Below are 17624 nucleotides of genomic sequence, written 5' to 3'. Positions count from 1 at the left end.
TATATTAAATAAGGTTTAAGGGTAAGGTATTTGGGTTAGGGTTTAGGGTTTAGATTAATTAGTGTTTTTTAATTTATATATTAAATAAGTTTATTTAATTGGTTTAGGGATTTGAGTTAGAGTTTAGGGGTTAGGGATTCGGGTTAAGGTTTAATGGTTTAATGGTTTAATGGTTTAAGGGTTGGGATTTAAGGTTTAGGGGTTAGACTTTATGGGTTAAGAGTTAGGGATTTAGGGTTTAGGGATTCAGGGTCGGGTTAGGGTTTTGGGTTTAGATTAATTATTTTTTAATTTATATTTTAAATATGTTCTTATACAATTGTAAAAGAGATAATAATAAATTAAATATATTGAAATTATGAGTATAGTTTAAATTATTTAAGAGATATATAATAGAGAGACTTTATATGTATTGAATGGTTAATTTAGGGTTTAAGGTTAAGGTTTACTTGAGATTTGTTAAATGATAAAATTTTATACAATTAATTAATGCTTTTACATTTTAAAAAAATTAATCTAAACCATTTGATATATTTAAATATTAATTTAAATAGAATTAATAAATAAGTTTAAATAAAATATATTTAAATATTAGTTTAAATAGAATTAATAAATAAGTTTAAATAAAATATATTTAAATATTAGTTAAAATAGAATTAATTATTAAGTTTAAATAAAATACATTTAAATATTAGTTTAAATAGAATTAATAAATATATTTAAATATTAGTTTAAATAAAATTATTTTTATTCAAAATAAAATATTTTTTTGCGACGTTTATATGAAAAACGCCACAAAAGGCAAGCAATAGCGGCGTTTTAACAGAAAACGCCGCAAAAATCCTTTGAAAAATGGCGCCATTTTACCCCAAATTTTCCCCACTAAAATCCCTAATTTCCCATGGCCGACAATATTTTCTCAGTTGCCACTCTTCAACAAACACTCTGCTCTCCCTTTCTCCTATTACCCTTTCCCCTCTCCCTTTCTCTCTTTCCTCTTCACCTGACCCTATCAAAGGAACCCAGCTTTACATCTCACTACCACACGATGACGTTTTGAACTCTTTCTTCATCATTTTCTCTACTTCCCCTTCTTCTTCTGCTCTCCAATGGCTATCCCCGCCGCAAACGTTTAACAAAAAAACACCTTTTTGTTTATACCCAATGCTAGTGTAATGATTTTCAAAAGGTTCTAAACTTCTAAAAGTTTTAGTGCTTCATTGCTCTCACCTTTACCATGTTGCACTCTTATTTGCTTGTTTACTTTTGGAAGAAAAAAGTTATATCAGATTCAGATTAATTTTTCTTCTTTTTATTCGTAGCTCAACTCGTTTGTATATTTTCCAAGGGCCTTCGGAGTTGATGCCACCGGTAAGACTTTTATGCAACCTATTTTGGTTATTGATTCTTTGATTTGATCTTAGTTTAATTTAGGGGTGAAGTGTTTAATAGATAGAATTACTTTTTTTTTTTACACTTAAATTATTTTCTTTGCTTGCAGATCTTTTCTTTATTAAAATATCCATCTAATTTTTGAATGCTGAGAAATTAAAACATCATGAGGCACCATCCAACAACTTAATATTTTTTATCTCATATTCTCTTAATACCATAGCACAGTGGCTAGGATGGCTTGCTAAATTTTCTTAAACCTCTGAACTTCCTGTACATTGATGAATTTCTTGCCACATTTTTGTGTGGAACAATTCTTCTTTTTAAATTTGAAAATAAAATAAAATCAAATCAAATACAAACCAAGTGTTGAAAGAAGTAGTCTAGCAAATTAACAATTTAGAATCTAGTTGTATCTTTTTCAGTTAGTATACTTGTATTACTTGACATCTTTCCAAGGATTGTTATGAGAGAATACTTTATTGGGTTGTGTTCTAGATCAGGATCTTCACTTCTGCTTTAACATTTAGTTCTATTGTATTCTTTTATTGGAAGAACTAGAAAGAAATGTAGCATTGTTTTATTGTTTCAGTCATTAAAATTGTCATATATACAATTGTCTTTTTGTGTTTGATTGCTGTAATTTGTTTCATGCTTTTGTGGTCTAGGAAAAAGACTTGAAAGTCATAAGAGAAGCTAAGATCCGAAAAGAGATGTTAGACCGGGAAGCTTCACTTAGACGAGCAAGAGCAGAAGCATCTCTTTCTAATGGTATCTCATGGGGCATGGGAGAGGATGCTATTGAAGAAGCAGAGGTTTGTATTACTTAGAAACTAATATAATACTATTGAAATTTTTTAAAATATTTTATTTGATCAAAATTTTTTCTAAGAAAAAGACCCGAATTCTTTCTCCCACAATTTGGATGAGTGCAATGGCTCCCTGTTGTTTTCTTTTGGATCCACTTCATTCTGTCAGCTAGCAATCAGATAAATGTAATTAAATTTTCAAAAGGTCCTAAGATTCGCCTCTGTGTTGGCACAGAGGGCCTTTTTCACATATTGAGTAATGATTTTCTTTTGAAGGATGATGGACCAGATGTTGAAGGAAATACTAGCCATAAATTTGTCTCCAAGGGGTGGAGGTATAACAGGATTTATAGAAATTTTCTTGTGAATTTTGAATTCTACTGTCTAATATATCGTAAAAATATGAAGGTGTAATGTGTCTCTACCCTTTTCAGACCTTATTTTGTTGCAAGAGGATTATTATGACCATAGCATATTACATATATACAATAATTCGTATTATTTTTAATGCACCTCTGATGCCTATGAACTTAGACCAGCTTGTGAAGTTGTGATGCAGCAGTGTATGTGAATAAATTTTCATCACTTGCTTTCAAGTGGTTGAAAATTATAAAGATTTTGCATTCTTAGACTATGCAAGAGTTGGTAGGGCATTGGCCTTTTACGAGGTTGGAGACAAAGAAGAAGCTTTTGCAGAGATGGAAGATGTTTCAATATGTTTAAAGGGATATCCAGATGCTATATTAGAGTTCAAATTTATTAGAGTTCAATATGTTTAATATAAATTTTTTTGGTATTTGGCTTTTTCAAGCAGGTATGATACACTTTAGGCTTTTTCCTATTCATTTATTTTTGTGATAAGTGATAATGGAAGTAATATTTGCTGGAAGATTGTTAAGTTCAGATAATTGTTTTAGTTTCTTTCAGTTTCTATGTCTGGTTTTTGCTTAAAAGATGTTGCTTTAGGGAAATCTAGGTAACCCTGAACTTTATTACCATTTTCAGCGATGCAGAATTGTTTCCGGTTATGGAGTAGCTGTCAAATGTTATTTGTTGTCTTGCATTGACTATTCCTTTTTTTAAAAATTTAATCCATATTATTGGACCAACCATTATATTTACAATTTCGTTGGTTTTATTTTATTGAATGGAGTTTGTTTGTCAATATTCTTAAGGAGCATCATCGACCATTTACCAGGTTTTCTCTTATAGCATTAGGTACCTTAAAAATTAGTAACTAAAGATGAACTAGATTCTGTCTCAAAATTTTTCTCATCCAAGTTAGCTAGAAGTTTTTGTTTCCATTTGGTGCATGATTTAAAGTTTTGATCTAATGTTTGTTGTTTCCAACTTTGATGTCCAGGTGAAACTTTCTGTCTCTTCCAGGGATTTTTGTTTAACTCTCATTTCAAGACGTTCTCGACATTATGCTGGGACAAGGTTAGATGCTAGGACAAACAAGAGGTTCATTCACTCTCTCTTGGTATCTCCTCCTCTTATGTTATGCAGAAATGCATCAGAAAATGATAAAGTTTAAACTAGAGACTTGCTTTTTCTTTTCGCTTATTTTATTTAAACTGTAAATTCGTATTCTTAGCAAGCAACTTGAGTTTCGGATTATTTCAATAATTCACCTTTTTCTTCTTATTGCAATATTTGACATCTATTGAGTTTGTTTCCTTTAACTTTTATTTTCTCATTGAATTATTTGATTTATCCATTAAATTAGTCGAGAAATTATGATCAAATGAGGCAAATTAGTCTCAGAATAAGAATAAAATAAATCCGTTGAGATCTTATTACTTTAGAAAATAGAAAAGGTGTTTACATAAGCCAAAACTAACCAAATCAATAGTAGCTTTTATTGGGGATTTGTTTTAACTCAATTTGGAGTCAAAATTTGAACTGTTGAATGTTGTGCTTCCATTTCAGGTTAGCTTGAGTGCCTTTGCATTTTTGTTCTCTGAGCTTGTTCAGTACAATCAAACTCGGGTTGACAACATTGCTGAATTAGAAAGAAGGTACTTTTTCTTAATGTTTTATAGTTGAATCTCATCATTGCTGACTGATCTTGAGATCTAATTATTTCACATTAAAGCTAATATTGGGATTTGGGATGATGCTTAGTTCATTAAATGGCTCTTCTATTGTCAATGAATCTAATATCTTTCATGGAAAATGGATCAGGCTGGAGGATGCAGGGTATGCTGTTGGGGTTTATCTGATCATTTGGTTTTGCATCCTTTAGATATTGAAGGTGTAGTAGAGGATTCAATCTCTTCAAGCTGGAAAAGCCAAGGCTTAGCACTTCTTCAAGTGGAGTATTATTTAATGTTGCATTCCATGGTCGTTTATCTTAGTCGGAACTTGAATTTGGTGTTATTGAAACAGGGTTTTGTAGCTACCTTGTGTACTAGCTTCTTTAACCATGATTGTTAATTATTACGTGTTTTTTAGCTTCTTTTATATTTGGCCGAGTTAATATAGATCAGATGAGCTGTGAGGTAGATTGCTCATTTATTTAAACATAATATTTTAATTTTAAATTTAAATTCATTAATTTTTGTATTTAGCTTTAAAGTTAAAATTTTAATAGAAAATTTAATTTAATTAATATTTTTTATCCTTAAAAATATATAGTTTAAAGTTTAAATTTCAAAAATAAAACATAATATAATATTTACCATAGAAATAAATATTATTTAATTAATTTTTTTTAACAGTCATGTTTTTAGTGGCGTTTGTGAAAAAGTGCCGCTAAAAGTTATTTTTATAGCGGTGTTTGTAATAGAAGCGCCGCTAAAGGTCATGATTTTTATTGGCGTTTGTGGTAAAAGCGCGGCTAAAGGTCATGATTTTTAGCGGCGTTTGTGTGAAAAGCGCCGCTAAAGACCATGATCTTTAGTGACGTTTTTTTCGCATAAACGCCGCTAAAGTTAGCGACGTTGTCAATAGCGGCATTTTTTGCAGCGCTTTGACTTATAAAAACGCCGCTAAAAGCCTATTTTGGTATAGTGAATAAAATAAGATTGTATTGAGTGAACGAATTTAACTCATAGAAATCAATGATATCATATGAGGGTAATACACATATGACGAGTTCATTTGACAAAGTATTTGGATGAATTACTTTCGTAAAGAGTATACAATAAGGAGTTTTCAGTCATGGTACTTCTTGTGGACTGACTCCATGATTAAGTAAATTGCGAATTATCGTAATGATACTTCTAGACATAATTGCAATTACTAGAGCTTAATTGTATATGTCCGATTGGTTCCTCTGCTAACTCAACAAAAGTTCGATCAGACTGCATTTGAATCAAAATAAAATTCTATGACTTTGGAAATAATTTAATTGAGTCGATTTATTCGATGTGGAATTAAATTAGGTGGTTGTGAGAATTGTTCAACTAGAGAATTTGATTAAAGAATTTTCTTGAAAAATTAATTTGGAAAATCTAAGTGATTTTGGGAAAAATTAATTTTGATCAAATAAAATTAAATTAATCAATTTAATTAAAATTAATATGATATTTTTTAGAAATTAATTTTCAAGTCAGACAATTGGTCCTCTAGATAATTGAACTTGAAAATTGGACCTGAGATCGAAATTGAGCCCGGGAGCCCAAAACCAAAACCAAGACCCAAAAATTGGTCGAACTGGGTTCGGTATATGAAATTAGATCGACGGTCCAACCGGTGACTAGACCAGACCGGTCGGCTCGTCATTAACTCAGATCAAATCAACAATAGCTGAACCAACTCGGGATGCCGTAAGGGTGTTGCACCTGCATTACCGAACACGGCCGTGCCGGCGATTGTGACGGCTGCATTCTGATGATCGACGACGGTTGGTCTTTGATGATTTAGTAGTGGATGAGTTACACTCCTACTAAGACTCTACTAGAGAATTTGATTTCAGATTAACTATTTCAAAAATAATATTATTTTAATAATTTAATATTAAATTTAATTTAATACTTATCTTATAATATTTTATTAATTTAATATTAAAGTGATTATCTTAATATTAAATTTAATTTAATATTTATCTTGTAAATAAATATTATATTATTTTAATAAGATTAAATTTAATATTAAAGTGATTAAATTTAATCATAGTTGAACTCTCTAAACTTTCCCTATATACAGAGAGTCTTGGGTCGTTATTTTTCCACACTTGAGAATTAAGATTCACGAACTAATTAGATGTAATCCATGTTCTTACTAGTTAATCATGGGATCCAAAGGGACATGGTTGATGGCTGAAAGAATGATCGTAGCAACGGAAAAAGGTTTTTTCAAAGTTTTAATACAAGACGCATGCATCATACAACATTCTTGATATGTTGCTGAAATAAAAATATTTGCTTAATACAAAGATAGTAATTAGTAAATCTTTCATTTTTTTTTTCAGTTCAAATATGTCACCTACTCCTCTTATTAGCATTCTTACTAAGAATAAATTAAATAGGGATAACTTTAAAAAATGAAAACGAAACTTGCTAATAGTTCTCAACTGTGGGAAACACAAATTTGTTCTTGACGAGATGTGCCCTCCTAAAGCTCAGCCCAAAGTGAGAGATCGTTGGAGAGATTCTGACTCGATTACTCGATGTTATATGCTAGAAAGCATGAGTAGTGTGTTGCAAAAGCAACACAAGAATTTTCGTACTGTCAAAGAGATCATGAAAAATTTGGAAGATTTGCTCAGAAGCCAAGTCACATTGGCTCGACAATCTGGTATTACAAATTTGATGAATTTTCAATAGATACCTAACACTCCAATCAAAGAACATATACTTTAGCTTATGGGATTCTTTGCGGAAGTAGAGGACAATGGGGCTGAACTAGATGTGATGTAATAACCCGTTTTCAGTGGTGTTAGAAATAGTGGTTTGTGGACTACGATTTCGATAAATGAGTTAGTATTTTAATTTTTATTTAATGTCTATGGGATTATATTAAGGTTGTATTAAATTTTTGTTCAGAAATTTTGAGGTTTAGATAGTTAAAAAAACTAAACCGTAAAAGATGCAAAAATTGGTTTCTATTAGTTAGATGGATTAAATGGTTTTGGAAATGTAAATTAACGAACTTAGTTGGTAATTATGTCATACATAATGTTAATGGAAATTTATGGACTCATGTAAATTGAAAGCATGGTGTGTTAGTTTGTTTGGGGATCTTCTAGTAGAAATCGAAAAGTGGCGTTAGTTAACTGGGAAGACATTTGTCAACCTCGAGAGCATAGCGGGATTGGTTTGAGAAAACTGCAAGATCATAACATTTCTTTTATGATAAAGTTGTGTTTTAAACTTGTTACTGACTCTAGAGCCCTCTAGGTACAGGTCCTTCGAGCTAAATATGGGGTTGCAAACAGAAATCTTGAATCTCTTTCAAGGAGTAGATGTTCTTTCCTGTGGAAAGCCCTCACCAAGGTTTGGTCCCTTACTCATGAGAATTTGATCTGGTCAATAACGGATGGGCGAAATGTTAGATGTTGGTGGGATCCCTGGGTTCCAAATACAGGGCATCTAGTTAATTTGATCCCTGGGCATTGTGAGGATTGACAAATATGAAAGTGGTCACGGGTTGCTGGTTCCCGAACGAGCAATTTATCATAGTCATTTGTTGACAGTGATCATGTTAATCATTAAAAAGACACAATGGTGACAATGAAATAAAATAAGATTGTATTGAGTGAATGGATTTAACTCAAATAAATCAATGATATCATATGAGGGTAACACACACATGACGAGGTCATTGGACAAATCATTTGGATTAATTACTTTTGTAAAGAGTATACAATAAGGAGTTTTCAATCACGGTAATTATTGTGGACCGACTCCATGATTAAGTAATTACGAATTATCAGAACAATGCTTCTGGACATAATGTCAATTACTAGAGTCTAATTGTATGTCTCCGATTGGTCCATCCACTAGCTCAACAAAAGCTTGATCGGACCGCGTTTGAATAAGAAGAAAACTCTACGACTTTGAAAATAATTTAATTAAGTTGATTTATTGGATGTGGAATTAAATTAGGTAGTCGTGAGAATTGTCAACTAAAGAATTTGATTAAAGAATTTTCTTAAAAAATTAATTTAGAAAATCCAATTGATTTTTGGAAAATTTAATTTTGATCAAGTAAAATTAAATTAATCAATTTAATTAAAATTAATATAATATTTTTAGAAATTAATTTTCAAGTCAAAAAATTGGCCTAATGGGTAATGGAACTTGAAAATTGGATCTAAGATCGTAAATTGGGTTTGGGAGCCCAAAACCAAGACCAAAACCCAAAAACTGGTCAAACCGAGTTCGATATGTGAAACAGGGTCAACGATCCAACCGGTGACTAGACCGAATCGAACCGGCTCGGGGTGCCGTAAGGGTGTTGTACCTGCATCACCAGACACAACAGTGTTGACGACTACAACGGTGGTGTTTCGCTGGCCTACGGCGGTTGGTCTTCGGTGGTTGAGCAATAGAAGAGTTACACTCCTACTAGGACTCTACTGGAGAATTTGATTTCAAATTAACTATTTCAAAAATAATATTATTTTAAAAGTTTAATATTAAATTTAACGTAATACTTATTTTAATAGTATTTTATTAATTTAATATTAAAGTGATTGTCTTAATATTAAATTTAATCTAATCATATTATATTAATTTAATATTAAAGTGATTAAGTATAATCATAATTGAACTCTCTAAACTCTTCCCATATAAAGAGAGCATTGGGTCATCATTTTTCACACTTGAATTCAAGAGAAAATTGTAGAGAGAAAATTCCATGAAGAGATTATTTTAGAAAAATTTAGAGATATTTTTTATTTACAAGTTAACCCAAAAGTTAAGAGAAATTGCAAAATTACCCTATTGGTAATTTTCGTGAAAAATTTTCTGATTCGAAGCGAGCCTACACTCGACAGACGTGAGTTTGAGAATAGCAAAAAAGACTACTTAGTTGAAGAGCTCATCCTAGACGAATAGAAAAGGTACAATTTTGATTAAGTGCTTATTACTTTAGATATCACAATAAAGATATTGTTTTGCAAAAAAAAATTTAACTCTATTTTCTCTAAATTATTTTCCGTTGTGTTTAACAAACCCATTTTTTCGAACACTAACATCAATAAACCCTGTTAATATGACACATTTGAGCTCAAAGGCGACATGGATGTCGAACTAAGGCTTGACACGCATTGCTCAACTCAATTTGTCAATGTAAAGGAAGGTGGTCCAACTTCGACAACTATTTCAGTTAATTTGTTTCAAAAACAGGAAATAAAAAGTCCAACCATGATAGTGCAGTGGTTTCATGATGTTGTTGAAAAGCTCGTATCAGGTAATGTTAGAATCATCAATGGGAAGGCATTCCTCGGTTTCAACATTCGATTTCAACTTTGGCGTGCAATCGAGGTCAGTTAGTAAGTTCAACGCGAATACCACGGCACTACATTTTGTGGGTGCCTTTGATTTCAATTTTGGCACACTAATGTCCTATGCTGGAAACACTAACGTGAGTATGCCATCAGAACAGATGATATTCTCCCTACAACCTGCACCGGCGAAAGGACATCCAATTCGATACATGAAACCACAACTAGGTTGATACTGAAGAGAAATTTGATGTTTGAAAAAATTCAGTTGAAAACAATTTTCTTGCATAGCAGAAAATTAATTTTTTTTGAAAACCGAAATCACAATAAACTATACCCGAAATCACACCTGTGTTTTTTGTTAGACAGATTATTGTCGTCCTTAACTTTCAACCGAAACGACCTTTTTCGCTATTCTCATACCATGAACTGCTTCGAGTGTGTGCTTGAATAAATTCGAATCAAATTTAGAACCAAAAAATATTTACTTTACTTTCAGTTGGAAAGTAAATCTCTCTTATAGAAACCTATAGAATTTTTATTCCAAAAAATAGAATTTACACTTAAAAAATTAATTCTCACTATTCCTGAGCAAAATAACAATCTCTAAGTTGTGTGTTCAGCCCTACTGGTGTCATCTATTTATTTGGACAAGAAGTAAAACCCTTGTTGAATTAGTAGAAGTTTATTTCAATAGAAAAATTCCTAAATTATAAGTCATTAATACCACTATTTATTTGGATATCATTTACCTGTGTCTTGGACTATGAATTCCACTATTGTGAATAATACTACATACTGCAGAAGTCGTATACCCAACACATGACTTTCGGTTCCTTATCTATTTGAACTCAAGCTTTTACTTACATCAAAGTATACGAGTCACACAAACATAGTCTGTCATCCACTCAAGATTAAGGTATGATACACTACGAATGTTACAAGTGACTAAATTTAAAAATGGATTTAGGATCTATTCTCCTTGGGTCCAGTCCGATGTACATTAGTCCAGACAACCACATCTACGTCTATCTTCTGGGAGTCATCCACTCCGATGCCCAAGATAGTGCACCTCCCTAATTAGACTTGATAGACAACATATTAGTCTTTCAATCGGTTTGCTCATTTCTGATCAGACTAAGGACACACTACAGCAAAATAGACTTTTAGCGGCATTTTTTAGGCATTTAACGACACTTTTAAGCCCCACTAAAAGTATTAGCGACGCTTTCACATGCGCCGGAAAAAGTGTCGCTATAGACAACGCTGCTAAATTTAGCGACGTTTATGTGAAAAAATACCGCCAAAGACCATGACCTTTAGCAGCACTTTTATCAAAAACGTCGCTACAGACCATGACCTTTAGTGGCGCTTTTAACACAAACGCTGCTAAAGGTCATGGTCTATAGCGACGCTTTTGTCACAAACGCCGCTAAAGAACATGACCTTTAGCGGCGCTTTTGGCACAAACGCTGCTAAAGAACATGACCTTTAGTGGCATTTTTATCACAAACGCCGCTAAAGACCATGACCTTTAACGACGCTTTTGTCACAAACGCCGTTATTGAACAAACCTTTAGCGGCGCTTCTCGCAAAAACGCCGCTAAAAACATAACATTTAAAAAAATTTATTTTAATCAAATAATATTTATTTTTATGATAAATATTATATTATGTTTTATTTTTAAATTTTAACTTTAAATATACTTTTAAGGATAAATAAAAAATATTATTTAAATTAAATTTTCTATGAAAATTTAACTTTAAAACTAAATATAAAAATTAATGAATTTAGTTTTAGAATTTAAAATAATAAATTAATAACACAATTAAAATCCAAAAGTTAGAACTCAATTTTTCGTAAATATTAAAGTAAAAATAAAAATTTAGAATCAAAACTAAAATAAATAATACATATGAGAAACAGACTAACTAGTTGAACCTGCCTATAACTGTACACATTGCAAGGTAATAAAAAATACAATGCATTTTCTTAATCAAGTAAATCTTGGTAATAAAAGATATAATACATTTACTTAATCAAGGAAATCTTGTAATGAACTCAAAGCAATGAGCCTTAGAGAAAAACTTTTGAGCATGACTTCGAAATTGAACTGCAGATTTAGTGCCTACATGCTCATTATTATTGGCAGGCCCCATTCTCTTTACATAACTATAGCAGCTGTAATGGCAAAAACAAAACAAAACAAAACATGCTGACTTCAACAATAATGCAGCGCGTGTCAGGCAAATGTTTAAATTTAAGTCAATTCTTAACTTATTCTCTGCAATACCAGGGCACAGCTAGAAGGAACTCAACTTCCCTGTAAACCTACGAGTGATTAATTTTAAGAGTAAAAACAATTGAGCATGTCAGCTCTGATAAGAGTGGAATGATTGGGATTAATAAATTAGAATCAAAATTTGCATTCAACCTATTGCTCATGCAAACACCTTCAAGACGTGGCATCTGGGATTCAAATCCCAACATCATAACCATTTTAGTATATCTAATGTTATATAAAATGGTGTACAACAAAGGATGAGAAAACTTACTCGTTATTATTGGCAGGCCCCATTCCCTTTACCGTTTATGGAATTGCCACAATGAAATGATGAATCCAACCATCCGGTAGTCTTTGCTTTTTCAACATATGCTAGAAACTATTTTCGAGCATGAATAGAACATGATCCTTTGCCAATCAGAGGGGAAAATTAAGATATAAACTTGACCGCCTTGCACATTGGTCTGCAACGCAAACCATTCTACCACCTGCAATGTAGAATTCAATTCAACACTCAATAGAATATCAGAAACTCAAATATTCAATATACAGCATAATCGGCATACCTTTTCCAAAGAAGTAATCATTTGCCCCTGCAATTGAAGAGAAATGAATTATAAACTTTATCTAACATAAGAGAATACTACCTCAACCAAAAAAAAGGTGAGAACAAACCCTCCCCAACATGAAAAGAGACGATAAAAACTATTTTGGTACAAAAAGAGCATCCGAAAAGCTGTAATGCATTTCCAATTCAGCTGGACAAAGAAACACCGTCCATGAAATTACAATAATAATTACAATCAATGCATTCGACTATAGATACAAACGTGATCAATTATTACAATGAACTATCTGACTGATAACTAATAACTAATATATATGTAAGAACAAATCCACAAAATAAATTAGAATAAATATAGAGAAAACTACATCCAATGACACTTAAACAAGGGATCAAAAAATTCCCCTAATTTCCTTTCTACGACTAAGTTATGGCCTTATCATAAAAAAGAAATAAATAGTGATAAATATTTGAATAAAAGATACACAAACTTAACCAAATGTTGAGTACTTGTGGTAATCGATCAAGTTCTGAAATCAATTATGGTATTGCTTGCATGAACATGAGAAGGCTGTTAAACAAACAATGAAGGAACTAAACAAGTATTTAAGTAAAATAGGTAACCTTACATCTGCTTCTACTCATTATGGAGATACGACTTTTCGCAATACTCAGCAGCTGAATAAAGCTGGGGCCTTAAGTCCTTGAGCTCCCATAAAATCAAAGGGTCAACTAATCAATTAATATAACAAAGAAATGCTGGGAAGCTTAAAAACTCATGAAGACAAATTTTGACATCAACAAGGAGAACAAGTTAACAAACCAAATTAAAATTCTTAACACTTGTAGATATTAGATTCAGATACATGAATTTTCCAACTTTCTTCTAATAAGATATTATTAGATAATACAATATGTAAAGCTTTTCCATTGCATAATTCAATTCAAATTCGCATTCTACTTAGACTAATACCATGGCTCTAAACTCAATAATGGGAATTAAGCGATTCTTTTTCTTCAATAAACACAATAAGAGCTATATCTAACTTACAATAGATTCATCCATTGCTGCAACTCTACTTTCTAGATTGAAACATATCTAACTTTAGTCATAAATGTAAAGATCTGCCAATATTAAACCGTGAAGCCTTATTATTAAGTCGCCAAAAATCAAAAGGAAAAAAAACACAATAAATCAAGATACATTTCAAGTCATAATAATTACAGAAAACAGAAACAAATGGGTTGATTATTGAGGACAAACTTGGAATCATCTATTAATCTACCATCGTAAGTAAACCAAGACAAAAGAGCCAATCATGTGACGAACTAACAAAGAGTAACAAGAGTACCAAGCAAGAAGAACAAATTATAATCCTAGCTTCGATAACATATTAAGCATCTAACTTAAAAACAATTGGCTATAGGGAAGGTTTAACTTTAAATAATGTGGGATAACACCAATTTTAACGTATGGCATCATATGTGAAGACACAACCCTTTCCAAATGGTTTAACATAATGAAAGGCTTAAAGCTAGCAACCAAAAGCAGATACCTTCGTAATCAAGGCCCCCCAAAAACATTAATAAGAATAATGAGGAAACAAGTGCTTGTAAATTGTAATAATAAAGGGTGTTGGAAAGCAGTTGAGCCATTGCAGGGCAGCTCATTTGCTTCTTGTGTTGGTGCTGACAAATCTATATTCTTGAGAAAGCACCAACAGAATCATATGTTCATTATGTTAGCTGCAGAAGAATGTTCACAAGATTTAGTGATGCCATAGTTTTGTTCTTAGATTCCTAATCTATATCAAAACTAAATGCCTTTGTCTTTTGCAATTACTATAGAACAGTTTCTACTGCAACAACAAAAAAAAAAGTCAAGTGAAGCCAACATTGATATGAAAAAACAAATTTACATCATCATATCTTTGAAAGTTGAAATCTAACCAAGTAGCTAGCTGCCAGTGGCTTTTGTAAATGGAGGCAAAAACTAAATTAAAATTCCCTGACTGGTAAACAAATTTCACAAAAAAAAAAAAGAATGAAGTAGTTTTACTACTTCTTCAACCATACGAGGCAACAAAAACTTAGTAGCAAATTTCACAAAATTTCTTAATTTCTCTCTAAAGCTTTCTATTCCTTTGATTCAAAGTAGCTTACCAGTTTTGGAGACTAAAACCCAACCTTCCTACTAATTACGACATAAAAGTGCAAAAAAGAAAAGCCCTTTAGTGCCAAAACACCATTACAATCAAGTTTCTCTATTAAGTTTTGTATTGTAAAAGCGAAGGATGGGTAAAGAACATACAGTTTTGGAGATTTTGGAGTAGTCACCGGTGAGGATATTGTGACCGGTAGACATTCAAGTATCAGCTGCTATAACACAGTAATCAGTCTCAGCGATAGCGGTGCAATATCTGCAATTTAGGAAAGCAATAGCATATCTGCAATTTGATATTAAGTTGTTAACAAATTGGGGTATCATGTCTTATAGAATATAAATTCAAGTGGCAATTAAGTACAAAAAAATGGTTCAAATACGAATTAAATACTTTTAGATAAGATAAAGGGATCAACTATATATTAACCCAATTTTAAATGAAAAATTAGACTATATGACATCCACATTGTGACTCAAGAAAAAAAATTAAACCTTAAATAATGCGTAAAATAGCTCAAGGCTTCATTTGATTTCAAGAAATAGAAGTCATTCTCATTTTTGTGAAACGGAAACATTAAAGAATTGTGTTTGATTAAAAATTTTCAAATAATTTGAAAATTAAAAGAAGAATGATCGTAAAGTTTAAAAGACACACACCCTTAGCACATCTATAGGAATTTGCAAATCTAGTCACCAGCTTCTCACTTATACCCCCGAATGAACAACAGCAACCTCCAAACCAATTATCAGCAACCTCTCGCCAATCAATTGCTGGCATTTCCACAAATTTTCTACATAAATAAATCAAAACTCCTAACAATCTAGGGTTTTCTTGAGTTTTAGAGAGAGGCAGAAGATATATTTTTTTCTTGAGTTTCCGAAAACATAAGTGGACTGGCTTTCAACACTTCTATTAAAAATGGGGAAAAACTTTGTATCAATACTATGCAGTTCCCCTAGCTAAGGAAGAAAACCACAGTTCGATATTCATTCTTTGGTACAAAACAAACCACAGTTGGGAATAGGGGAAGGGTTAAGAATTAAAAAACAAAAACAAAAACGATTGTACATCATTTAAAACTAGCACCAGAAAAGACCATTCTCGAACATTATCACAAGTCTTAAAAGCACTAACAGTGAACTATATACCTCGAATGTATTCTTTCATTAACCCAATAAACCAAAGCAGTTTGGTGGCCATACCTAACAAAGAAGAGATAAGAAAAATGCTTTAAGTGCTTTGCAAAATTGGACCAATAATAAGAAACATATAAAATAAATAGAAAGATTAGGTAAGTACTGCAAATCATAATCCATTTGAGCGGAAGCTTTAAGTGAAGACATGCTTTAGGATTTCCTTGCTTCTCCCTAGCACCAACGTCCGAAACTAATAACTTAAAAAAATTCAATCAACAAACAGAAGGCGAATTGAAGCCAGAAGAATAGGGTTTTTTTTATTATTGTCTTCATAGTAATTTATGCAAGAAATTCCAAAGTCATGAAGAATTAAAACAGAAAGGCAAGTAGATGGAAATAAATGATTGAGAAGAAGTTGAGAAAACTTTACCTTGGGTATGTTGAAGGAAAGAAGGAGGCTTCAGAGTCACATGAGAAACAAATAAAAATGGCTTTTGAGTAATGAAACATGTATGTTAGGTGTTGAAATTTAAAAAAAAAAAAGAGAGGGGAAGATGATGATGAAGACGGTGGTGGCAGAGAGAAACACTTAAAACGTGTTTTGAGGATACCAATTTTAGGGGAGAAAAATTAGGGTTTCAGGGGGGAATTTTGGGATAAAGCACCATTTTACGCCGCTATTGCTAATTTTTTGCGGTGTTTTTTCATAAAAATGTCGCAAAAAATTATTTTATTTTGAACAAAATGATACTGTTTTACTCTGCTAATTTTTTTTTATTTTTTCTGCTAAAAATTATTAGTTAAGTAATTTTATAAAACATTTTTATTACTATTTTTTATAAATTGATTTTTTATAAAATAAAAAAACCAAGTACTCTTAAAATAAATATTTTATATTTTAATAAGAAAACAAATGATAAAATGACTGTAATTAATTATTAAGTTAGAATTATCCAATATAAGCAATCAATTTCTCACATATCAAATTTCTATTAAAGATTAAGACATTAATCATGATTTTAAATTATTCTTTTCTGATCTAATCTCCATTTTATTAGAGATATTTTTTTCTAACTAAAATATAATTACTTATTTTGCTAGATGTTCGATGTGGAATGATTTTAGTACTTGTATTTCATTTTTATTTGTTATAATTTGGTTCTATCCAAAATAGATAGTTACCTATCCACATCAATATGTTACTTTTATTTATTTATTTATCAATATTTTTTTAAATCTAATATTTAAATATATCAAATGATTTAGATTAAATATTTTTAAATATAAAAGCATTAATTGATTGTATAAAATTTCATCATTTAACAAGTCTCAAGTAAACCTTGAATCATAAACCATTTAATATATATAATTTATCTATTATCTCTTAAATAATTTAAACTATAATCACAATTTTAATATATTAAAATTAATATTATCTCTTTTACAATTATATAAGAAATTATTTAATATATAAATTAAAAAATACCAATTAATCTAAACCCTAAACCCCTAACCCCAATCTCCTAAACCCTAAATCATAAAACATAAACCTTAAACCCCTAACCCCTAAACCTACTTAAACCCCAACCCTTAAACCATAATCCATAATCCATAATCCCTAAACACATAATCACTAAACCTTAAAATAGTAACTCTTAAATTTTAAACCCTAAATCATAAACCCTAAACTATAATGATAATTAATTCATAAACCCTAAACATTGAATCCCAACCCTTAAACCATAATCCCTAATCCATAATCCTTAAATTCATACTCCCTACCTTAAAATAGTAACTCCTAAATCGGCCTTAAATCTTAAATTAATCATATACCCTAAACTAAAAACCCTAAACTATAGTGATAATTAATTCAATA

General features: G+C 31.2%; 1 protein-coding gene and 1 long non-coding RNA gene across 24 annotated transcripts; one reads left to right on the top strand and one right to left on the bottom strand.

Annotated features, from left to right (window-relative positions):
- Positions 1 to 836: 836 nt before the first annotated feature.
- LOC107901041 (uncharacterized) lies at positions 837 to 4708 on the top strand. 14 transcript variants are annotated; one of them, XR_005914827.1, is made up of 7 exons: positions 837 to 1172; positions 1323 to 1371; positions 2061 to 2207; positions 2478 to 2536; positions 2798 to 3641; positions 4134 to 4222; positions 4450 to 4708. XR_005914827.1 is itself a non-coding variant. In XM_041095807.1 (7 exons), the coding sequence occupies exons 1-7, from the start codon at positions 853 to 855 to the stop codon at positions 4454 to 4456; spliced, it is 747 nt and encodes a 248-aa protein (XP_040951741.1). In that variant the 5' UTR covers positions 837 to 852; the 3' UTR covers positions 4457 to 4708. The 14 variants fall into 14 exon arrangements, 5 of the variants coding, with proteins under 5 accessions (XP_040951741.1, XP_040951742.1, XP_040951740.1 ...); XR_005914828.1 differs by lacking the exon at positions 4450 to 4708 and adding an exon at positions 4389 to 4403; XM_041095807.1 differs by lacking the exon at positions 2478 to 2536 and adding an exon at positions 4389 to 4403 and having other exon boundaries at positions 3565 to 3684.
- Positions 4709 to 11514: 6806 nt separating this feature from the next.
- Positions 11515 to 16426, bottom strand: LOC107901042 (uncharacterized). 10 transcript variants are annotated; one of them, XR_005914821.1, is made up of 8 exons: positions 16179 to 16406; positions 15912 to 15998; positions 15761 to 15814; positions 14759 to 14894; positions 13077 to 13150; positions 12449 to 12475; positions 12154 to 12370; positions 11515 to 11929 (listed from the first exon to the last, which is right to left on the bottom strand). It is a non-coding gene; the product is annotated as an uncharacterized lncRNA (long non-coding RNA). The 10 variants fall into 10 exon arrangements; XR_005914823.1 differs by having other exon boundaries at positions 13077 to 14894; positions 16179 to 16418; XR_001685102.2 differs by having other exon boundaries at positions 11515 to 12370; positions 16179 to 16415.
- Between the last annotated feature and the right edge of the window lie 1198 nt (positions 16427 to 17624).

This window comes from Gossypium hirsutum, chromosome D06 (assembly GCF_007990345.1).
Source record: "Gossypium hirsutum isolate 1008001.06 chromosome D06, Gossypium_hirsutum_v2.1, whole genome shotgun sequence".
Lineage (NCBI taxonomy): Eukaryota > Viridiplantae > Streptophyta > Magnoliopsida > Malvales > Malvaceae > Gossypium > Gossypium hirsutum.
This window is presented reverse-complemented; position numbering and strand designations above follow the sequence as displayed.